This window comes from Macrotis lagotis, chromosome 3, assembly GCF_037893015.1.
Source record: "Macrotis lagotis isolate mMagLag1 chromosome 3, bilby.v1.9.chrom.fasta, whole genome shotgun sequence".
Lineage (NCBI taxonomy): Eukaryota > Metazoa > Chordata > Mammalia > Peramelemorphia > Peramelidae > Macrotis > Macrotis lagotis.
In genome coordinates this window covers 298,943,683-298,962,709 of record NC_133660.1, presented here as the reverse complement: position 1 = coordinate 298,962,709, position 19,027 = coordinate 298,943,683, and the positions used below count along the sequence as shown (strand labels likewise).

At 32.4% G+C, this 19,027-nt stretch overlaps 1 protein-coding gene across 1 annotated transcript; it reads left to right on the top strand.

Annotated features, from left to right (window-relative positions):
* The first annotated feature begins 15,090 nt into the window (after positions 1-15,090).
* LOC141516909 (olfactory receptor 10AG1-like) lies at positions 15,091-16,014 on the top strand. Its single transcript, XM_074227866.1, has one exon. It carries the CDS (start codon positions 15,091-15,093, stop codon positions 16,012-16,014), a length of 924 nt encoding a protein of 307 aa, XP_074083967.1.
* Positions 16,015-19,027: the final 3,013 nt, after the last annotated feature.

The following is a 19,027-nucleotide window of genomic DNA, read 5'->3' as shown; positions in this document are numbered from 1 at the left end:
TTACTAAAATTTTATGGATACAATTTATATTGATATTGATATCTTTTCTTTATGAAAATATGTTTTAATTTTTGTTTTGTCTTGAGATCATGATTGTCATTTTAAAAAAAATTATAGAATTCTTCTGAGATCTACTTCTAATATCAATATAACTCTACTTGATTCCTTATATTTTAAATATTTCTTTGATAAGTAAATTGTTTTTTTAGCATAATACAAATATTAGATTCTAAAATAGACTCAGAGCACTGCAGTATCCCTCTGGCAAGCTCCCCTCCATCCCATTGTTTATGCTATATTTGTTATCTGTTTTGAAGACAAGTCCAAGTTACATATTTGCTATTCATTTTTCTACTTTTATTCTTGCCCAAAGGACTTTTCCCAGCATGGCTCTGAATTCCCTGGCATTCGTACACACTGCATTATTTTTCAGTCATTCTGGTCACATTCTTTAAAGATCTCTCTTTTTTTTTACATGGCTGCTATATGAGCGAGCTTTATCCCTCTCCTCTTTTTGTTCCTGAATCTAAAAATTTTTCCATCATGACTATCATGACTAATACCTTTTCATTCCTCAATGTCCCTTAGCAATGATAGTCATCATCTCCAATCGGAAAGTTCCTTTGGGGTATAATTTATCAAGAAGTTAGATAATGTGATGGATAATGTGTGTCCTTGGAGTCAAGACACATGAGTTTGAATCTTGACTCAAAATTACTAGGATCAGTAACCTCATCCTTACTTGTCGATAAGACACTAATAGCATGTGTTTCCAGGGTGGTTCTGAGAATTCAGTGATACAGTATGTGTAAAGTGTTTTCAAAATTTTAAATCAGTCATTAAACATTGATGATAAAGATGGAAATGTTGATAATGATGAAAAGAAAAAGGAATTATGACCAGATGGACCATGTTTCATTTCCCATTGTTATTCAGAGGTACTGGGAATGTTCAAATTCTCCAATTTTCCTCTGTCATGCTAGCCCTATTCTCTATTTCCTGATTTCCTTTTTTATGTTTCACTTATGGTAACAGGTCTGGGGATTTCCATATTTTATTCTTTTCCTGGATGTACTTTAGGTTCTAAGAAATTTGATACCCCACTTGGGGGTCTTTTCATTTAGTAATATAGCTTTGTCAGTCCCATCTCTCAACAAAAATATTTCAAATATATCTAATTTTATAATTTTTATTTTATCTTCTAATTTGATATTTTTCTTAAAATTTTCCTTTCCCTGATCAATAACCTAGTTGTAAACAGTGAACTGATTATGGAATGACTGCCATTTAACTAGAAGTCTTGTTATTCGTGTTTTCTGTCAAAAGAGTTCTTTTTGATGATATTTAGTGTTCTTCATTTTTAGAATCCTTTTTTATAGGAAGTAGTCATGATATACAATCAAAAATCTTTGGAGTAATATTTCTCCTCTTTTTTTCTTATTATGAATTTTCATCTAACATGATTTGTTTATCTTCTTCTTGCTTGCCTTTTTATTCTTACTCCAGAAGATAAATGTTTACTTATTTAAAAAAAATATAGAATGTATGTTACCTCTAAAATTGTCTTTTCAAATCAGTATTTTCAAGTACCATATATATATATATATATATATATATATATATATATATATATATATATAGAGAGAGAGAGAGAGAGAGAGAGAGAGAGCAAGAGAGATCACTGCATTAAGCACAGCAATGCAGACAAAGGGGAAATAGCCCCAATTCTCAAAGAATTCACATTTTAACAAAGAAGACAGCATATTTAAAGACTATGTACAAACAATATATATACACACACATATACAGAAAAAATGGACATGTCTTAGAAATAAGATATGAAATTGGGGGAAAATTTTCTTCAAGGTGGGGCTTCAGCTTAGACTTTATGGAAGCAAAGTAAGGAAAGAGTTTGTGATGGGTGGAGAGGGAATTACAAGTGTGGGGTGTAGTCTGTAAAAATGTTTGAAATCAAAAGATAAAGTATCATGTATGAGGAATAGCAAGAAAACCCTCAAAATGGAATCAGCAGGACTTGACAAAAAATTGGATGTGTGTGTAGGTATTAGAGAGGTTGAGGAATTGAACATGGCATTGAATTTGTGAGCATGATGGAATGGGAAGCCAGTGGTAAACTGGATTGTAATTGAGATATTAGGGAAATGAAAGGTTTTGGTAAGAAGACAATGAGTTCTGTTTTAAATATATATCTATATATCTATATCTATATCTATATCTATATCTATATCTATATATATATATATTTAAGATGTCCACACAACATCCAATTAAAAAGATCAAAAGGACAGCTAAAAATATAATGCTAAAACTCATGAGAAGGGAAAATTATTTTTACATATGTACAGTGTGATTGTTTTCTTGTAATTTTTTTGAAAATCTTCCTTATGAGCACTGAACAATGAAAATGAATGACGAAATATCCAAAATGATGATGAATGTTGAAGTCTTTGGTTACATGATAAAACAATTTCTTATTGAATATCCTTTATTTTCCTCACCTTATAGAATCTTTGGGTCTCTAATAATGCCTTGTACCCAAGTCATCATCTATAAGTCACATCAGTTCATTAATCCTCCCATTCAACTGTAATTTCCTTTTGTTTCAGTGCTTTGTCTGTTGTAAACTTATATCCAGATTTGATACAATTCAATTCCTTCTATCACTGTCCACTTCAAAAATGTTCTTAGATGCCATTTTAGTAAAGCTTTCTGTTTTCTCTTATATCATTCCTTATTAATTTTAGAAAGATTGTATTTACTTTGAGTTTTATAATTTTCCTCCCAATATAGCTTCCCTCCTCTCACCCCCCCCCCACAGAAGGCAGTTTCCTGGTCTTTTCATCATTCCCATAGTATGCATTGAGAGAGAAATCATATCCTTAAAGAAAAAACATATAGTATGAGATATAGAAGTATTACATAAGACAACATTTTTAAAAAATTAAAGATCCTTAGTCTTTGTTCAAATTCCACAATTCTTTCTTAAGATACAGATGACATTCTCCATCACAGACACCCCAAAAGTGTGCCTGTCTGTTGCCCTGTTGGTATGAGTTCATTAAGGTTGATCATCACTCCCATGTTTTTGTTAGGGTGCACAATGCTCTTCTGGTTCTGCTCATCTTGCTCAGCATCAGTTCATGCAAATCCTTCCAAGCTTCTCTGAATTCCTACCACTCCTGGGCTCTAATAGAACAATAGTGTTCCAACACATGCATATAACACAGTTTGTTAAGCCATTCTCCAATTGATGGACACTCCCTCAGCTTCCATTTCTTTGCCACAAACAGAGCTGCTATGAACATTTTTTGTACAGATGATGTTTTTATCCTTTTTCATAATCTCTTTAGTGTACAGACCCAGTAGTAGTATTACACGTTTTTATTGCCCTTTTTTTATAATTCCCAATTGCCCTCCAGAAAGGTTGGATGAGTTCACAGCTATCCATAATTATATGAAAATTGCTTTAAATCATTAATTATTAGAGAAATGCAAATTAAAACTTCACTGAGACACCACCACACACCTCTCAAACTAGCCAATATGACCAGAAAGGACAATGATCAATGTTGGAAGCAATGTGGGAAATCTGAGATATTAAGTAATACATTGTTGGTGGAACTGCTTCATTTTTATAAAACAGAAGGAAACCTCAAAGAACTGAAAACCATTCTACATTGTTTTCTTTAAATCATAGATTGACCTAATCAAATAATTCACCCCGCATTTTCTTATGATGAGTTACCTTTCTCCATACACATAAAGCTGATCCTGTGTAAATAATCACAATCAATTTCTGGGATCATTCTGATATTTTTACTTTCTCACTATCAATAAGCATTTGTAAGGATTACTATGTGTCATTCACTATATTAAAGGTTGAGGAAGTAAAGGAAAATAAAGCCATTCTAAGACCTTTCACAGGCATAAGAGGGAATAACACAAAGACATAAATGAACATTTATATGATGAATATGGATTAAGTGAAAGATAGCCTTAGGGAACAAAACAACAGTTCTTGGGTACTGAAAAAGTTTTCCTGCTGAAAGTTGTGTTTGAGCTGTTTTTTTTTTTTTTTCTTTTTTTATAGAAAGTCACGGATTCTCAAAGTTAAATACCCAAAGGCAATTGCTTTTGGACATGTAAGACAGCCTGTGAAAAAAGATTAGAGGAAGGAAAGTAGAGGAATGTGAAAACAAAATATGAGATTCTGCTACATTCACTGATTATTCTTACCTATGAACTTCAAAGGGGGTAATTAAGAGACCGAAAGGAAAATATTACACTGATGTGAATATTTAAAAATGAAAAATAAGTTGATATCAATTCTTAGAACTTCTAGAAGTCAGGGGAGGTTATTAAATGGAGAGAGAATACATCCTATTGTCAAAAACTTCAAGATCTTAGGATCATCTTTATTAAAGGGTTGACGTCCATTAATTATCAATATTTAACTATAATGGGAATCTAGAGCCAACAAGATCCCGATGTAGTAGCAAAATATTACAAAATGTCAAACCACAGTTTATAATAGTACAAGCATCCAGGGCAGAGCCAAGATGGTGGTGTGGAGCTATCATGCTCCTGGAGCTTTTCCCTATCAAAGATAAAGGAAGCCTCTACTCTGACATCCCCACTACAGATCCCACAAAGAAAAAGAGAAGATTCAAAGAAGTTTTCAATGGTAGATATCATAGAGAATCTTTATTGATGGTCTGTCTGTTTGGGGAAAAAGGGGAAATAAAGTCCAGGAGGTAGGAGAGCAGGGAGAGCCAGCAGGAGGCATTTAGCAACAGTGCAATCCAGGTCCCAACAGCTTAACAACAGTACAAGTTCTGGCAGCTAGAAAGCAAGCCAGCAGGGAAGACCTCAAACCCAAAGAAAGATTGAAACCTGAGAAGACCAGAGCGAAAGACAGGACTCAGTTACAACACATACTGTTAAATCACAACCTGGATATAGAGGCAAAAAATCTCTGCCAAGGCAAAAACTTGACTGCATTGGCAGCATCTTAGCCACCAACAAGCCTGGGCTCAGACCCCAACCCCAGTAAAATAAATAAGCTTGGATACATATTCCTTAAACCCCATGAGCAGAACTAAACCAACAAAGACAAAAAAGCTAAAAGACTGCTCAGTATAGAAAATTTCTTTTCAGACAAAGATGATAATGCTATGTATGTAGAAGAAAGCAGTGAAAAATCATTCATATGGAAAGTGTCAAATTCTACAAATTGGACTCAAATACAAAAGCTCTTGCAAGAGTTTAAAAAAGAATTTAAAAACCAAAGAAAGTGGAAGAAGAAAAATGAAAAAAAGAAATGAAAATCATGCAGGAAAATTATGAAAAATTGACTAAAGAAATCAACTCTGTTAAAAGTAAAAATTAAAAAAATAAGAATTTAAAAATAACCAACTGGAAAAGGAAACACAGAAGTTAACTAAAGAAAATAAAATCATAAAAATTAGAATTGCAAATAGAAACCAATGAATCTAAAGGCTACAAGATTCTATCAAAGAAAATAAAAAAGACTGAAAAATTGAAGGATATATAAAGTAACTTTTAGGGAAAATGATTGACTTGGGGAAAACGATCCAAGAGAAATAATCTACAAATCACTGGCCTACTAGAAAGAGTAGATCAAAAAAAGAACCTGGAAGATATCAGACAGAAAATTATAAGGGAAAATTGTCCAGATCTATTAGAATAAGATAATGTAACCATGAAAATAATCCACAGAATCTTTCCAGAAATAAACCCCAAGATAAAAAAAAAATCCAAGTCCTCTGACAGCCAAATTACAGAACCCTCAAATAAAGGAGAGGATATTGCAAGTAGCACAAACAAACAAGCAAACAAACACACAAAAAACCCCCAAAACAATTCAAGTACAAAGGAAAAACAGTCAGACTTATCAGCCTCAACACTGAAGGAGCAGAAAACTTGGAATAGCATATTTTGAAGAGCAGAGGGCCTGGGATAACAACCCAGAATGTACTTCCCTCCAAAATTTAGCATAAACTGTCAGGACAAAAGATGGATGTTCAACAAAATAGGGTACTTCCAGAATTTCCTGACACAAAGTTCAAAACTGAACAGAGAATTCACTTGCCAAATACATGACTCAGGAGTTACACAGAAAAGGTAAAGGAAAAGGGAAAGGAAAAAACAAAACAGAACAAAACAAATATTGGTCAAAACCATAAAATTATACACGATACTAAAATGGAAGATATAACACTTAAAATTATTTAATATTTTATATCTTTTAGGATAATTGAAGGGGAGACTACAATTGAAGAGAATGAACCTAAAGGATATGGGTATAATTGGATGTTATCTGTCCATTGAAGAGGTCTAAGATGACATCACTATGTTTGAGACAAAAATCCCTGAGGAAAACTGGGGTGTTAACTTTAAACTTTAAAAAAAAATAATTTATTTATCTCATTGACTTCAGTAAGAAAGCCTCATGGATATAGCATAGTACTGGCAGAACTTTAGACTTAATAAGAGTTAAGGAAGGGAAAAACCCTTTTGGTGTTTTTATACACTTGGAGAGCAAGGAGATCAAATCATTCAGAATTTAAATAAATTAATTCAGATTATTCACTGGAAGATCAAATACAAAGATATAAAGCTAAAATACTTTGACCATGTAATGAGGAGACTCACTGTAAAAACTATTGTGAGGGAAGTTTGAAGCAAAATGTAAATGGATCAGTAGAGGATAAGATGGATAGAAATGCCATGGAAACAAAAAAACATGAAATTAGAAAAAGTTCCAGAGATAGTGGCTGATAGAATGAACTAGCATGCTTTATTCTATGGGGTCAAGAAAAAGTTGGCCATTTCTGAATGACTGAACAACAACAAAAAAAAAAACGCTTATTGTTTCCATTTCTTCTTATTACTAGAACTAATATTCCTAGTTCAATAATCAATCACAGTGGTAATGAAGGCTACCTTGATTCACTCTCAATTTATCTAATTATTTATTTATTTATCCATTCATCTATCCATTCATTCATTCATTTATTTATTTGTTTGTTTGTTTGTTTGTTTACTTACTTATTTACTTGCTTATTTGTTTATTTATTTAGTCATTTATTTATTCATTCATTCATTCATTCATTCATTCATTTCTTTCTTTCTTTCTTTCTTTCTTTCTTTCTTTCTTTCTTTCATTCTTTCTTTCTTTCTGCTGGGCGGTGAAGTTAAGTAAACTTGCCCAAAGTCACACAGCTAGGTAATTCTTCAGTGTCTGAGGCTGGATTGAACTCAGGATTTCCTGACTCCAGGGCTGGTGCTCTATCCACTGTTCCACCCTACCTGCTCCAGATTCACTTTTGATCTTACTGAAAGGATTCTATTTCACATCCATGACAAGAAATGCTTATTATTTCTTTTGAAAATAGCCTATTTAAGAGTGGTTTCATTTAATTCTTTGTTTAATAATCTTTTTTAGATAAATAAATATTGTATTTTTATCAAAAGTTTTTTTTTCTTCAATCTACTGATGGTCAAATAATGTTGTTGCTATTGTAAATGTGTTCAATTACTGGGGCACAGTGGCTAGAATACCAGCCCTGGACTCAGGAGCACCTGAATTCATATCCAGTCTCAGACAATAATTCCCTAGCTGTTTGTCCTTGAGCAAGTCGCTTAACTCCTTTGCCTTGCAAAAACAAAAACAAAAATTGCTCAATTATTCTTAAAGTTTTCCTTTTGTTGAAGGTGTCCAGCATTCCTGGTATAAATTCAACCATCTTGCTATATTATCTTTGTCATAATCTCTTTTCTAATTTTTTATACTTTATAATTTATAATTTGGTTTCCTTCCTTTTTTAATCAAATTCAGTAATGATTTGCCTATTTTTCCCTTTATTAATATTAACCGTTTTCTAATTTTATTTATGAATTTAATTAATTTTTAAAATTACAATTATATTTGTGTCTTTCTTTATATGATTTTAATTTTCATTTTTGGGAATTTGTAATTTGTTCTTTTTCTTTGTCAATTATATATATGAGTTTTCTTATATGGATATATTTCTCTAATGAAATTAATGAGTTCTATGATTTCTCTTTAACCAACCATTCTTTATATTATTTTGTTTCCTACTTAATTTTTTAGTCTTTTATTCTTTAACTCTCTCTCTCTCTCTCTCTCTCTCTCTCTCTCTCTATATATATATATATATATATATATATATATATATATATAATTTTGAGGAATAATATATATATATATATTTCATTATGGGTTAAAATGGATGCATTTATCAGTTTTGCTTTCCTGCATTTGTTTTTTGTCCGGATTCTCTCTCCAGGGGCAGCCAAGCCTTGCCTCTCCCAGGTCTTCGGTGTGCACCTGGACATGACCAGCGTGTTCTGCAGAGTCACAGGCCAGAGGAGAAGCAAATAGGCAGCTTTATTGTTCTAACTTCAAATGATTACATCTCAGAATCCTCTTTCTCGTCCCTCCTGCTCCCTGCAATTATACTCTTGGCTATCAGCAAAAGCCACATGAAATAACAACAGTTTCACATCAAGGAACAGCAAACAACTGTTTCCAATCAAGGAACAGTAAACAACTTGTGATTCAAGTGTGCACCAATTAAAAAAATGCCAGAAGAAGGTAAACAATGTTAGACCACCAAGAGGAAGACTGGAGCTCACTTCCTGAACCAAGAGGGTCTCATCTTATTCAAAAGGAACTACACAGTCAGCCTCTAGTCCCTTAACAGTTTTTGATATTGCTAGGGACTAAAATAGACAATCTTGTGAAGATACCATGTGCAGATGAGGAAAAAGACTGATTTTTCTTCTCATCAAGTTTTCTCCAGAGGCTTTTACATAAAAATATTATATACTTCTATTCATACATAACATATTTTCCTATTTTATGCATATATACTGCTAGATGAGAAAAGGGGAAAGTGTAGGTTCCCCCATCAGTATAATTTTAATATTAATTTCCTCCTGCAACTCATCTATTCCTTTCAGAATTTGTGTGTTCTATCACTTGGTGCTCATATATTCAGAATATTGTCTATGGTACCTTTTACCAAAATTTATTATTTATTAGTTTATCTCTTACATAAGTCTATTTTTGTATTTGTTTTTTCAGAGATCATGACTGCTACCTCTTTAGATGAAGTTTATTAGTTTCTGTTTCCGTTGCCTTAATAGAACTCTCTATCTTTCTGTTTTAAGGGTGTTTCTTATAATTGTTGGATTCAGAGTTCTAAATCTATTCTATTATATGCTTCTGTTTTATGAATGAGTATACTCATTCACATTAATATTATGAATAGTATATATTTTCTTAAATATTTGATTCTTTATCATGATCTATCACTTTTTTTTTACCCCATACTTCCTCAAACATCTATTTCATTTCTACTAATTTTCCCTTCAATATAACATTCCTCTTATTACACATCTCTTCTCTTTATTGTTTCCTTATTCCTTATTTGATGGTAAAATTAATTTTATACCCAACTGATTCTGTATGTGTATCTGAATGTTTGTGTGTATATGTGTGTGTAATTCTCTTTGAACCCATTTCGATGGGACTGTCTCCCCTTAATTTTCAACTACTCTATATAAGTTCTTTGAGTATCTCTTTTATAGAAAAATGATCATTTCGTCTTTTTTCTCCCCCTCATCCATTCTTGCACAACGTCACTTTTTTCACTCCTCCGTTTTTTTAGATTATTCAAACATAGGTGACTCTCATCCATGTCCCCTTTACATGATTTTTTTTTAACTGCCCTAACAAGGATCAGTTGCATTGTTTATCTTTCGTTTAGGAATGTAAACACTTTAGCTCTGCAATGTACTCTATAATCTGTCTTTCATGTTTACCTTATGTTTCTTTTGATATTTCTGTTTGAGTATCAGATGTTTTACTCCTTTCTGCTCTTTTGATCTCCAGTGCTTGATAATATTCTATTTCATTAAATATGCATTTCATCCAAAAAGATTATACTTTGTTTTTTCTAGTCTTGTGTGCTACCTCTTTTCCCCTATAGAAAGAATATCATATAGCAAAGCCTCTTTTCCTTTACTTTGGAAGTTTTGGCATCTTATGAGATCCTTACTGGGACATCATTATCCTTGAATTTCTGGCTACTTTCAGTATTCTCTCCTTTACTTGAGAGCTCTAAAATTTGTTATTTAATATTCATGGAAGTTTTCCTTTTAGAATTGTTTTAGGATCTAATTGGTGAATTCTTTGTATTTCATCCTCTTATTCTAAAATAACATGAAATTTTCTCTTTGTAATTCATCAAATATGATGTCAAGAATCTTTTTTTGATCAAGGTTTTCAGATAGTCCAAAAATATTACATTATTTGTTTTCATTTATTTCTATCTTTTTTATGACTATTTTTTTGCCCCTTTTACTGTTCCTTAGTGTCTCCTATTTCCACTTGCCCAATTCTAATTCTGAATTAGTTTCTTCAAAGAGTTATTGAATCTTTTTAATCATTTAATCGATTCTGTTTTTAAGGTATACTTTTTTTGAAAATTTTTATGTACTTTATCAAGCTATTAAATCTATTTTCATAAATTGTATTTATCTACTCTCATTTCATTTCTTAGTTTTTCTTTTATGAATCTAATTGATTTTTACATTTTTACTGCTTTTTCAATATTAGGAATTCTTTTTAGATTTCTTTCTAATGCAAAGCCCTCTCTTGGGGGTTTTCAGATAATTGCTAATTTCATGTTATTCTCTTCTTCTGAATTTCTGTATTTATCTTTCTTTTTACTATAATTGAATTTTAAGATCAAGTTCATTATTTTATGGTTTGATGAGTTTTCCATTTTCCATTTTTCTATTTATAGAATTTGAGTTTGATATTAATATTCAGTTCTGCTTTACCTGCTGTGAATGAGGAAGAGGACCATTGTCACTAGCTTTAACCTTTTCCTCCTATTTTTGCAGAAGGTTCTGGATGTCTCCAAGTTTTTCCTGTGCTTTCAAGGAAGTGTGCAGTGGAGAGAGGTGTGATTTTAGCTCTTTGATCTGTTCTCTGGTCTTTATAAAAGAAAGATCACTGGTCTCTTGTAGCTTCATGTGCTAATGCTCTTTAGGACCCCTTCCTCTTCCCATTTCTATGTCCTGGAATTGTGACCAAGAAGTAAAGGTGAGAAATGGAGTTGCCTAACAGTGCCTGGTCTAGTGACCAAAAAGACTAAACTGGTCTCTTGTAATCTTTCTGAGAAGTTATTCAATCCCTTTATTGGGTCTGGACTAAGTGCTTCTGAAGCTGTTCCTTTAATAACTTATCTCAAGGCTTGCAGGTAGCATTGCTGCCAACATAATGTGAATTGATCTGTACTCCAAGTTATAAAAAACTGCTATTGATCCCCCCATTTGTCTTGCTCTTGAAAAAATGCCCAACTATGACCTTAGTTGGCTAAATTGGTCCATAATTGGATTAGAAGCATTATTTTAAAATTAGCGGAGGGGGCATTGTGAAAGCTTGACTATTGTTCTGCCTCCACCTTGGCATTTGACTCCAGATCATCTGCATAATCTCCTTAATAATTCTGAAAGTATCATCCCTTTTTATAGATGAAGAAAATAGGGGTAAAAGATTTCTGCTTGACTGATTTCAGGTGGTTTGAAATGTAATAGAATTGTTATCATATTTATTTACCAAATTTGTCTTTAAGTGTGAGTCTAAGTTCTCTGTTGAGTAGAACAAAATTTACACAAAGGGAGAAAAGGTTCTATACTCTGTATTCCAGGTTCTGATGGGTTTATTAAAGTTTCCTTCTATTTAGTACTGGATCTTTGAGATTATCAAAAATAAAACCAATTTGAAAGAACTTAGAGGTAAGTACAACTGTAACCAAGGTTTCCGGATTCAAATCCCAGGGCTCTATCACATGACCTCATTAAGAGTTTTTAAAGAATTGGCCTAAAGTCAGAATGATTTCTTTCTCTGGGATTAAAATTAAAATTGTGACCTGGGAGAAAAGTTATCCCCAAAGAGCAAAGAAGATAAAGCGTAATTTTCTTTTTGCAGTACTATGACCACTCTGACACTGATGCAATGAACATTTTGCAAGGAAGTTACTATTCAGTTTGCAGAATTTAGGAGCTTGAAGTGGGTATTTTAATGTTTATTTAAGGACTAATATCATGTAGAAGGGAGAGTAATATTGTGTCTGCAATCAAGTAAAGACTCTCTCAATTGTGACACAAACACTTATTGTGTGACTATGGACTTGTCACTTAAGACTCTTTTTAGACATGAAATGAAGAAATAAAGCCATCCAAAATATGTACCTCTCAGGTTTGTCTTGAGATTTAAATAAGATGTTATAGTTTGAGGTTTTGGGAATACTTGAAATGGAAATATACCTATCAGTTATTAATATATTTTTATTTTCATAGTTTGTTTTAAAAATGCATTGAATATGATTTCATTCCATCACAGTCTAATAAAAATGAAATATTTTAGCACCCTAATTTCACATCTTAATCAAGAAATCTAACTTTTTATAGATTAGATGATTAATCTGCCTACTGTCTTCATATCTTAAGATATTTCTTAGGGACCAAGTTACAGTAAAGAGCATCTCTGACCCCTCAAAATCCAGAGTATATTTTGATAGATAATAGATTTTATTTCAAATCAATTAGTATCATGTCTAAGAAATAATTTGTAAAAATAGCATGTGGTTAATTTTCATTTTCAAATTGATATTTTATTTTTCCAAATTTAGCTTTTGAAAGTCTTAAAACATTCATCCATATACATAAGTATAGTTTTAAGTTACAAAATTTCCATCCACATCCCCCCCCTTCCCAACCCTCTCCCCTCAGTGGAGAACAGTAAGTTTAATATTGTAAATGCACATTTGTGTTAAGCACGTTTAATGATTAGTCATTTTGGTCTGAGGAATTGGGATTAAGGGAACTAAGTATACAAAGGAACCCTTTAAAAAGTGACTAAAGAGTTCATCAGATTCTGAAGGTTTTTGTTGTTTTGTTTTGTTTTGTTTCTCTTTCTTTGGGTGGGGATAGCATTGTTCATTAGTTGTTCTAATAGTATTGCTCTAGCTATCCTTACTGCTGAGAGGAGCTCCATCCATCAAGGCTGGTCAACTCATAATGTTGTTGTTAATGTGTACAAAATTCTCTTCACTGTGAATTTTGTTTTTGATTGCAGGCTCACAGCATAGAAAAAATATTTGTAACATATTAAAGACAAACATTTCAATCATCTTTTTTATTTGATAATGCCTAAAGAAAATTTCAAAAAAAAGATTCCATAGAAAAGATTTTGAATTTATCTTAAGTTTACTGGGCATTGGGGTGGCTAGGTGGTGCAGTGGATAAGGCACCGGCCTTGGAGTCAAGAGTACCTGGGTTCAAATCCGGTCTCAGACACTTAATAATTACCTAGCTGTGTGGCCTTGGGCAATCCACTTAACCCCATTTGGCTTGCAAAAAAAACCTAAAAAAAATTTACTGGGCATTTACTCATATACCTTTCCTTTTTCAATCCCAGATTATTTTCCTGGGCTAGATGGAGATTCACTTTCATTTAGTATTAATTTCATTAGTTTTTACTAATATATTCCAATGTTTGAGTGCTAAAGATTTTCAATAATTGATCATGTTACTTGTCTTGAAATTCAAGGAAAAAATCTCTTAACCCAAAACAAGGAGCTATATTTGCAATGCTGAATTGAGGGACATATTAAGTCTAATATCATATCTTTAAAATAACTACATTGGATCTATCTTGACATTATTCAAAGCAAACAATGATATATGACCTTAAGAATTTGTGTAGATGTATGTTTTTGGAAATGTCATATTGAAAAAAATGACAGGTGTATGTTAAATTTTAAAAAGATAACAATCTAATACAATTTCTGACATCTTGTAGACACTTAAAAATGACCATTAATTCACTGATTGTTGCAATGTCAGTTCAGTAGGAGATGTCTCTGAATTGTCCCAGGGAATGATTTTTAGCCTCTATTGATTCACATTTTGTCAACAGAGTAAGAAATGTCAAATTTGAAGAGGCTAAAAAAATGAATTGAAAGTGACACAGGAGTTGACACTAACAATCCACAAAGTACATGATGAAATGTGACATTGTGCCAATGTGATAAGGTGAAATTTCACAATAAATAATATATGAAAAATTTGAATTAGAACATAGGCTTATTTGAAGGATAACAAAAATCTTGGCTAAACAAAGCAGTTGTTTGAAATGAGATTTAAAAATATTTGAACCAAAGGATGAACACATAAAAAGTCTATGAAATATTGCCTTGTACTGAGAAAAAGTGGATTTTCCAAGAATAATTATGGGATTAATTCTCTTCACTTTGATATGAAAGGCACCTAAACATCTGCTTTCTGTTTTTAAAGGTATTCAATTCATGCTTTATGTTGCCATGTTAAATGCTTTTCATACAGAAGACAATACTCAGAATATAAATCAGATTACAGGATATACAAAGTTAAAAGGTGATTAGATTCAAAAGACAAATTGGGAACAAAGAATAAAAAGTTAAAAAATACACTTTAGAATTAATGCCATGATGAAGTAGAGAGAAAGAAAAAGAGAGAGATCGAGACAAAGACAAAGAGATAGAAAGAGAGAGAAAGAGACAGAGACAAGGAGAGACTGATTTATTAATAAATATAGAAAAATTATCATCATTAAAATTTTATCAAGGATGTAAACAGTTCCTTCAATGAAAGTTCACAAATATGAGAATCTGGATAATTGATTTGTCACTTGAGTTGGAATGGGGACTATTTTCCTAGTATATAATGGATGAAATAACTGCTAACATCCCTTTCGACTCTGAAATTTTGTGGTTTTGTAATTCTCTGGCTAATACAATTAAAATGAACTTGAAATCATAGAATACTGAAAGTCAATGAGAGTATATTATTTATGTCTAGGGCAATTGAAAGCATTCATTTTATAGGAAAAGACAGTTGACATAGAAAGATGCATTGATTTGATTTCTATGATTTCATTAATTTTCACACTGTAATACAGAGAAAAAAATGGCAGAAACAAATACCAGCATGGTGATGGAATTCATTCTCCTGGGATTTTCTGATCTTCCAAGCCTCCAAGGATTTCTCTTTGGCACTTTTGTAATAATCTATACAAGTATCCTGGTTGGAAATGGCCTCATCATTGTCATTACCAAAGTTACTGCTGCTCTCCAAAGCCCTATGTACTTTTTTCTTGGAAATTTTTCTTTCTTAGAAATCTGCTACACAACAGTGACTATGCCAAGAATGTTATCAGACCTTTGGACCCAGAAGAAAAGTATTTCTTTAGTAGCTTGTGCTGTGCAGCTTGGTTTTCTCCTTAGTCTAGGAGGCACCGAATGCTTCTTTCTGACTGTGATGGCCTATGATCGTTATGTGGCTATCTGTAAGCCACTCTACTATCCTCTCATCATGAACCCCAAAAAGTGTAATCAGCTGGTTACTGGAGCCTGGATAATTGGAATTCCAATTCAGATAGGACAAACATGCCAGCTTTTCTCTCTGTCTTTCTGTGGGTCTAATAAACTCAATCATGTTTTCTGTGACATTCCCCCAATTTTGAAACTGGCGTGTGGAGATACTTCCTTGAATGAGCTATCTGTTTTTTTTGGTACTTTTATCTTTGTTACATTTCCTGCACTGTTGATATTCTGGTATTATACCAATATCATCAAGAACATACTGAAGTTACCATCTGCCATGGGGAGACGCAAAGCCTTCTCTACTTGTTCCTCTCACCTGATAGTTTTGGGCCTATTCTATGGGTCTGCTTTTATTGTGTATTTGAGACCTAAGTCTAGCCACTCACCAGGAGTAGACAAAGTAGTTGCCCTGTTTTATACTATTGTGACCCCACTCTTTAATCCTCTAATATACAGTCTGAGGAACAGGGATGTCATTGCAGCAATAAAACAACTAGTACCAAAATGATTTGGCTCAGTAAAATTCTTGGTTCTGTTTCGTGTATTTTTATCTGATAGTGCTTAGAAGTTTCCTTCCCCATGACCTACAATGCATCTCTTGTCTCCCTACATTTCCATTGATTGTCCTTCACATATATGTCTCTTTCCCTTTAGAACTCCTAATTTCCTTCAAGTCTCAGCTTAAGTCTAATTTTCTTAATGAAGTAGTCTTAATTCCCCAAAATGTTACTGCCAGTCATCACTGTCTATCATATTTGTACATATTCTTTATATTTCTATTAAATGTAAATATTTTCTCTCTTGGTCTTTGAATGACTATAGTCATTTCACATTTCTTGTTGTATCTGTGCCACACCCTATGAAAGTTATTCAATAATTATTGATTGAATGATTATTGTTTGCACTTACCTGTCTTAAATCAGCCCATTCAAGTTACATTAATTAATTGGAATACTTCTCAATTTTAGAAATTCAATTTCTCTATTTATTCTGTATCATCAAGGATGCATTTAGAATATTTGGTGAATATGTTCAGAAATTGAATGAGAAATTCTGTGCTTATGAAATAATTGGTAGGCACTTAAGGTCAGAAGGTAAAACATGAAAAAAATCAGCTCATTATTTCTGGAAAGGAACTTCAACTTTTTTTAAATTCACCTAAGAAAAAATTCCTTTGCTTTTCTCTTAAACAAAAAATAAGAAATACATAACAAAGCAATACAGAAATGCATATTGACAAATGTATTTTTATATGCACATGTGTGAATAACCATTGGAATTTTATATAAATGTTATTTTAGATCTATTTATGTCTATAGAAATATCTATCAATATTAGGTATAATAGAAATATTTATATTTAAATCTATATATTTAACAACAGCATTCATTTCTTTTCCATTTATATTCATTTCTACATGTTTATGCTTTTTTATATTTATACATCTATATTTATAGAGAGGAGTTTATTGAAAGAGTAAAAGGAAAGTTGGATTTAAATATATGCATAGATTTTGTTGCTAGATTTATATAGAAACTAATGAGTTACAGGCAGATTCAGAAACTGAGGTAATTGGAAAAGTTTTTTGGTTGTTTTTTATTTATATTACTAAGTTATTATAATAAAATCATTTGAATTTTGAGTGTTTTAAAAATATTTCTGGGTACATTTGCCAAAATGGATTTATTTTATTCAATGCATGTCATAGACCAGATTCTAAATAAATGTTGACTTAACTTGGATGTCAAGTTTTTATTATAAGTTGCTGTATCTTTCCCAAAATAATTATACAAAATTGTAATTTTTGATAGCATTGAATATGTTTGAACATTTCTCATTCTCACTAGCACTGAATTTAGCTTTTGATTCTTTTTTTTCTTATATTGATGAGTATCAGAAGACATAAATGGCTTATTTTTATTTTTCAAGAAATCGAGCATATTTTAGTATAATTATGAGCTTTTCACATTTCCTCATTTTAAAGCTACTCCTCAAAGACACATCTGATTTGTTGGTTTCTTATAATTATTTAGAGGAAATAATGTTATGATCCCTACCAAAAATTTTTCTTATCATACTTTTAGACTGTTAAGAAGGAATAAAAGGTATTCTTTAAGCTACAATCTATTTCAATTAGTTTGTGTCAAATTATAAAAACCTAAAAACTATAACTTAGTGAAAATACTCACAGCATGTTTAAGTAACAGAAAGATTTTGGTTAACCTCATCAATATGGTAATCATTCGATTATAAATTGATGAGTGATTGATTAGGAACTTTAAAAGTATCCTCATAAAATAAACCTGAAGGTGAAGAAAAATCATTCTCTATCACATCAAGGAATATATTTTTTACTGAGTGTTTGAAGATCCATGAGAAAGACAAATTTACTGCCTATCCAAACTAGCCACTTTTGTCATTTTTCTATTCAGTCATAAATTTGGATTCCTGATTCTTTGCTTTGGTATTATCAAGGAGAGTTCAATTCTATTTAAGATTTATCATTTTATTTGTTTTCCAATTATATACAATAGTAATATGTAGCCATTATTTTTTGCAAGGCTCTGAATTATACAATTTCCCCCCCTCTTCCCTTCCACCCCCCAAAGCTATCTGACAGTCTGTAAATTGAAAGTTATAAGAGTAAACATAAGAATAATCATAAACCCCCTCCCCCTCTCAGGAAGATGGTAAACCTCAAGAATAGAGAGAAAAAAATGTACTTTAGTCTGTGTTCAGATTTCAGTGGCTCTGTGGTGAGTTGCTTTTCCTATCATAAATCCACCAGAGAAGCTGCTTCAATATTTTTCCCTCAGTTGCTATTACTAGCTGTTCCTCCACTGTATTTCTCCCCACTCTCATTTATTCTATTCTCTCTCTCCTTTCATCCTGGCCCTGTCCAAAAGTATATTGCATCTAAATGCCCTCTCCCTCGATCTTCCCTCTCTTCTATCACCTATTCCCCTTTCCCTCCCCCCATTCCCCCTCATCCAGTCCCTTTTCTCCCATCCTTCTCCAGGGCAAGACAGATTTCCTCACCCTAGTAAGTGTGCATGTCATTTCCTTGTGTCATTTCCTCCCTGAGCCATTTCTGATGAGAATGAAGGCTCACTCATTCCCCCTTGTCTTCCCCACTCCCCTCCATTTAAAAATCTTTGTTTTGACTCTTATGTACAATGTCTCATCTTCTTCTTAATCTCCTTTTCCTTTCTCCCAATACTTTCCCCCATCGTCCATTGACTCCATCCCTTTACTACATTATATCATATTCTGCTCCTTCCTATGCATTCCTTCTAACAGCTCTTATAAATGAGAAAGTTCACATGAGTTAGCAATATCTTCATCCCATGCAGGAATACAAACAATTCCACATCATCAAGTTCCTCATAGTTAGTCTCCCTCTTCCACTCCCTCTATGGTTCACCAGCGTCCTGTACTTGGAGATCAAACTTTGTGTTCAGCTCTGGTAGTCTCATTAGGAAAGTTTGAAAGTCCACTCTTTCATTGAAAAAATCCATCTT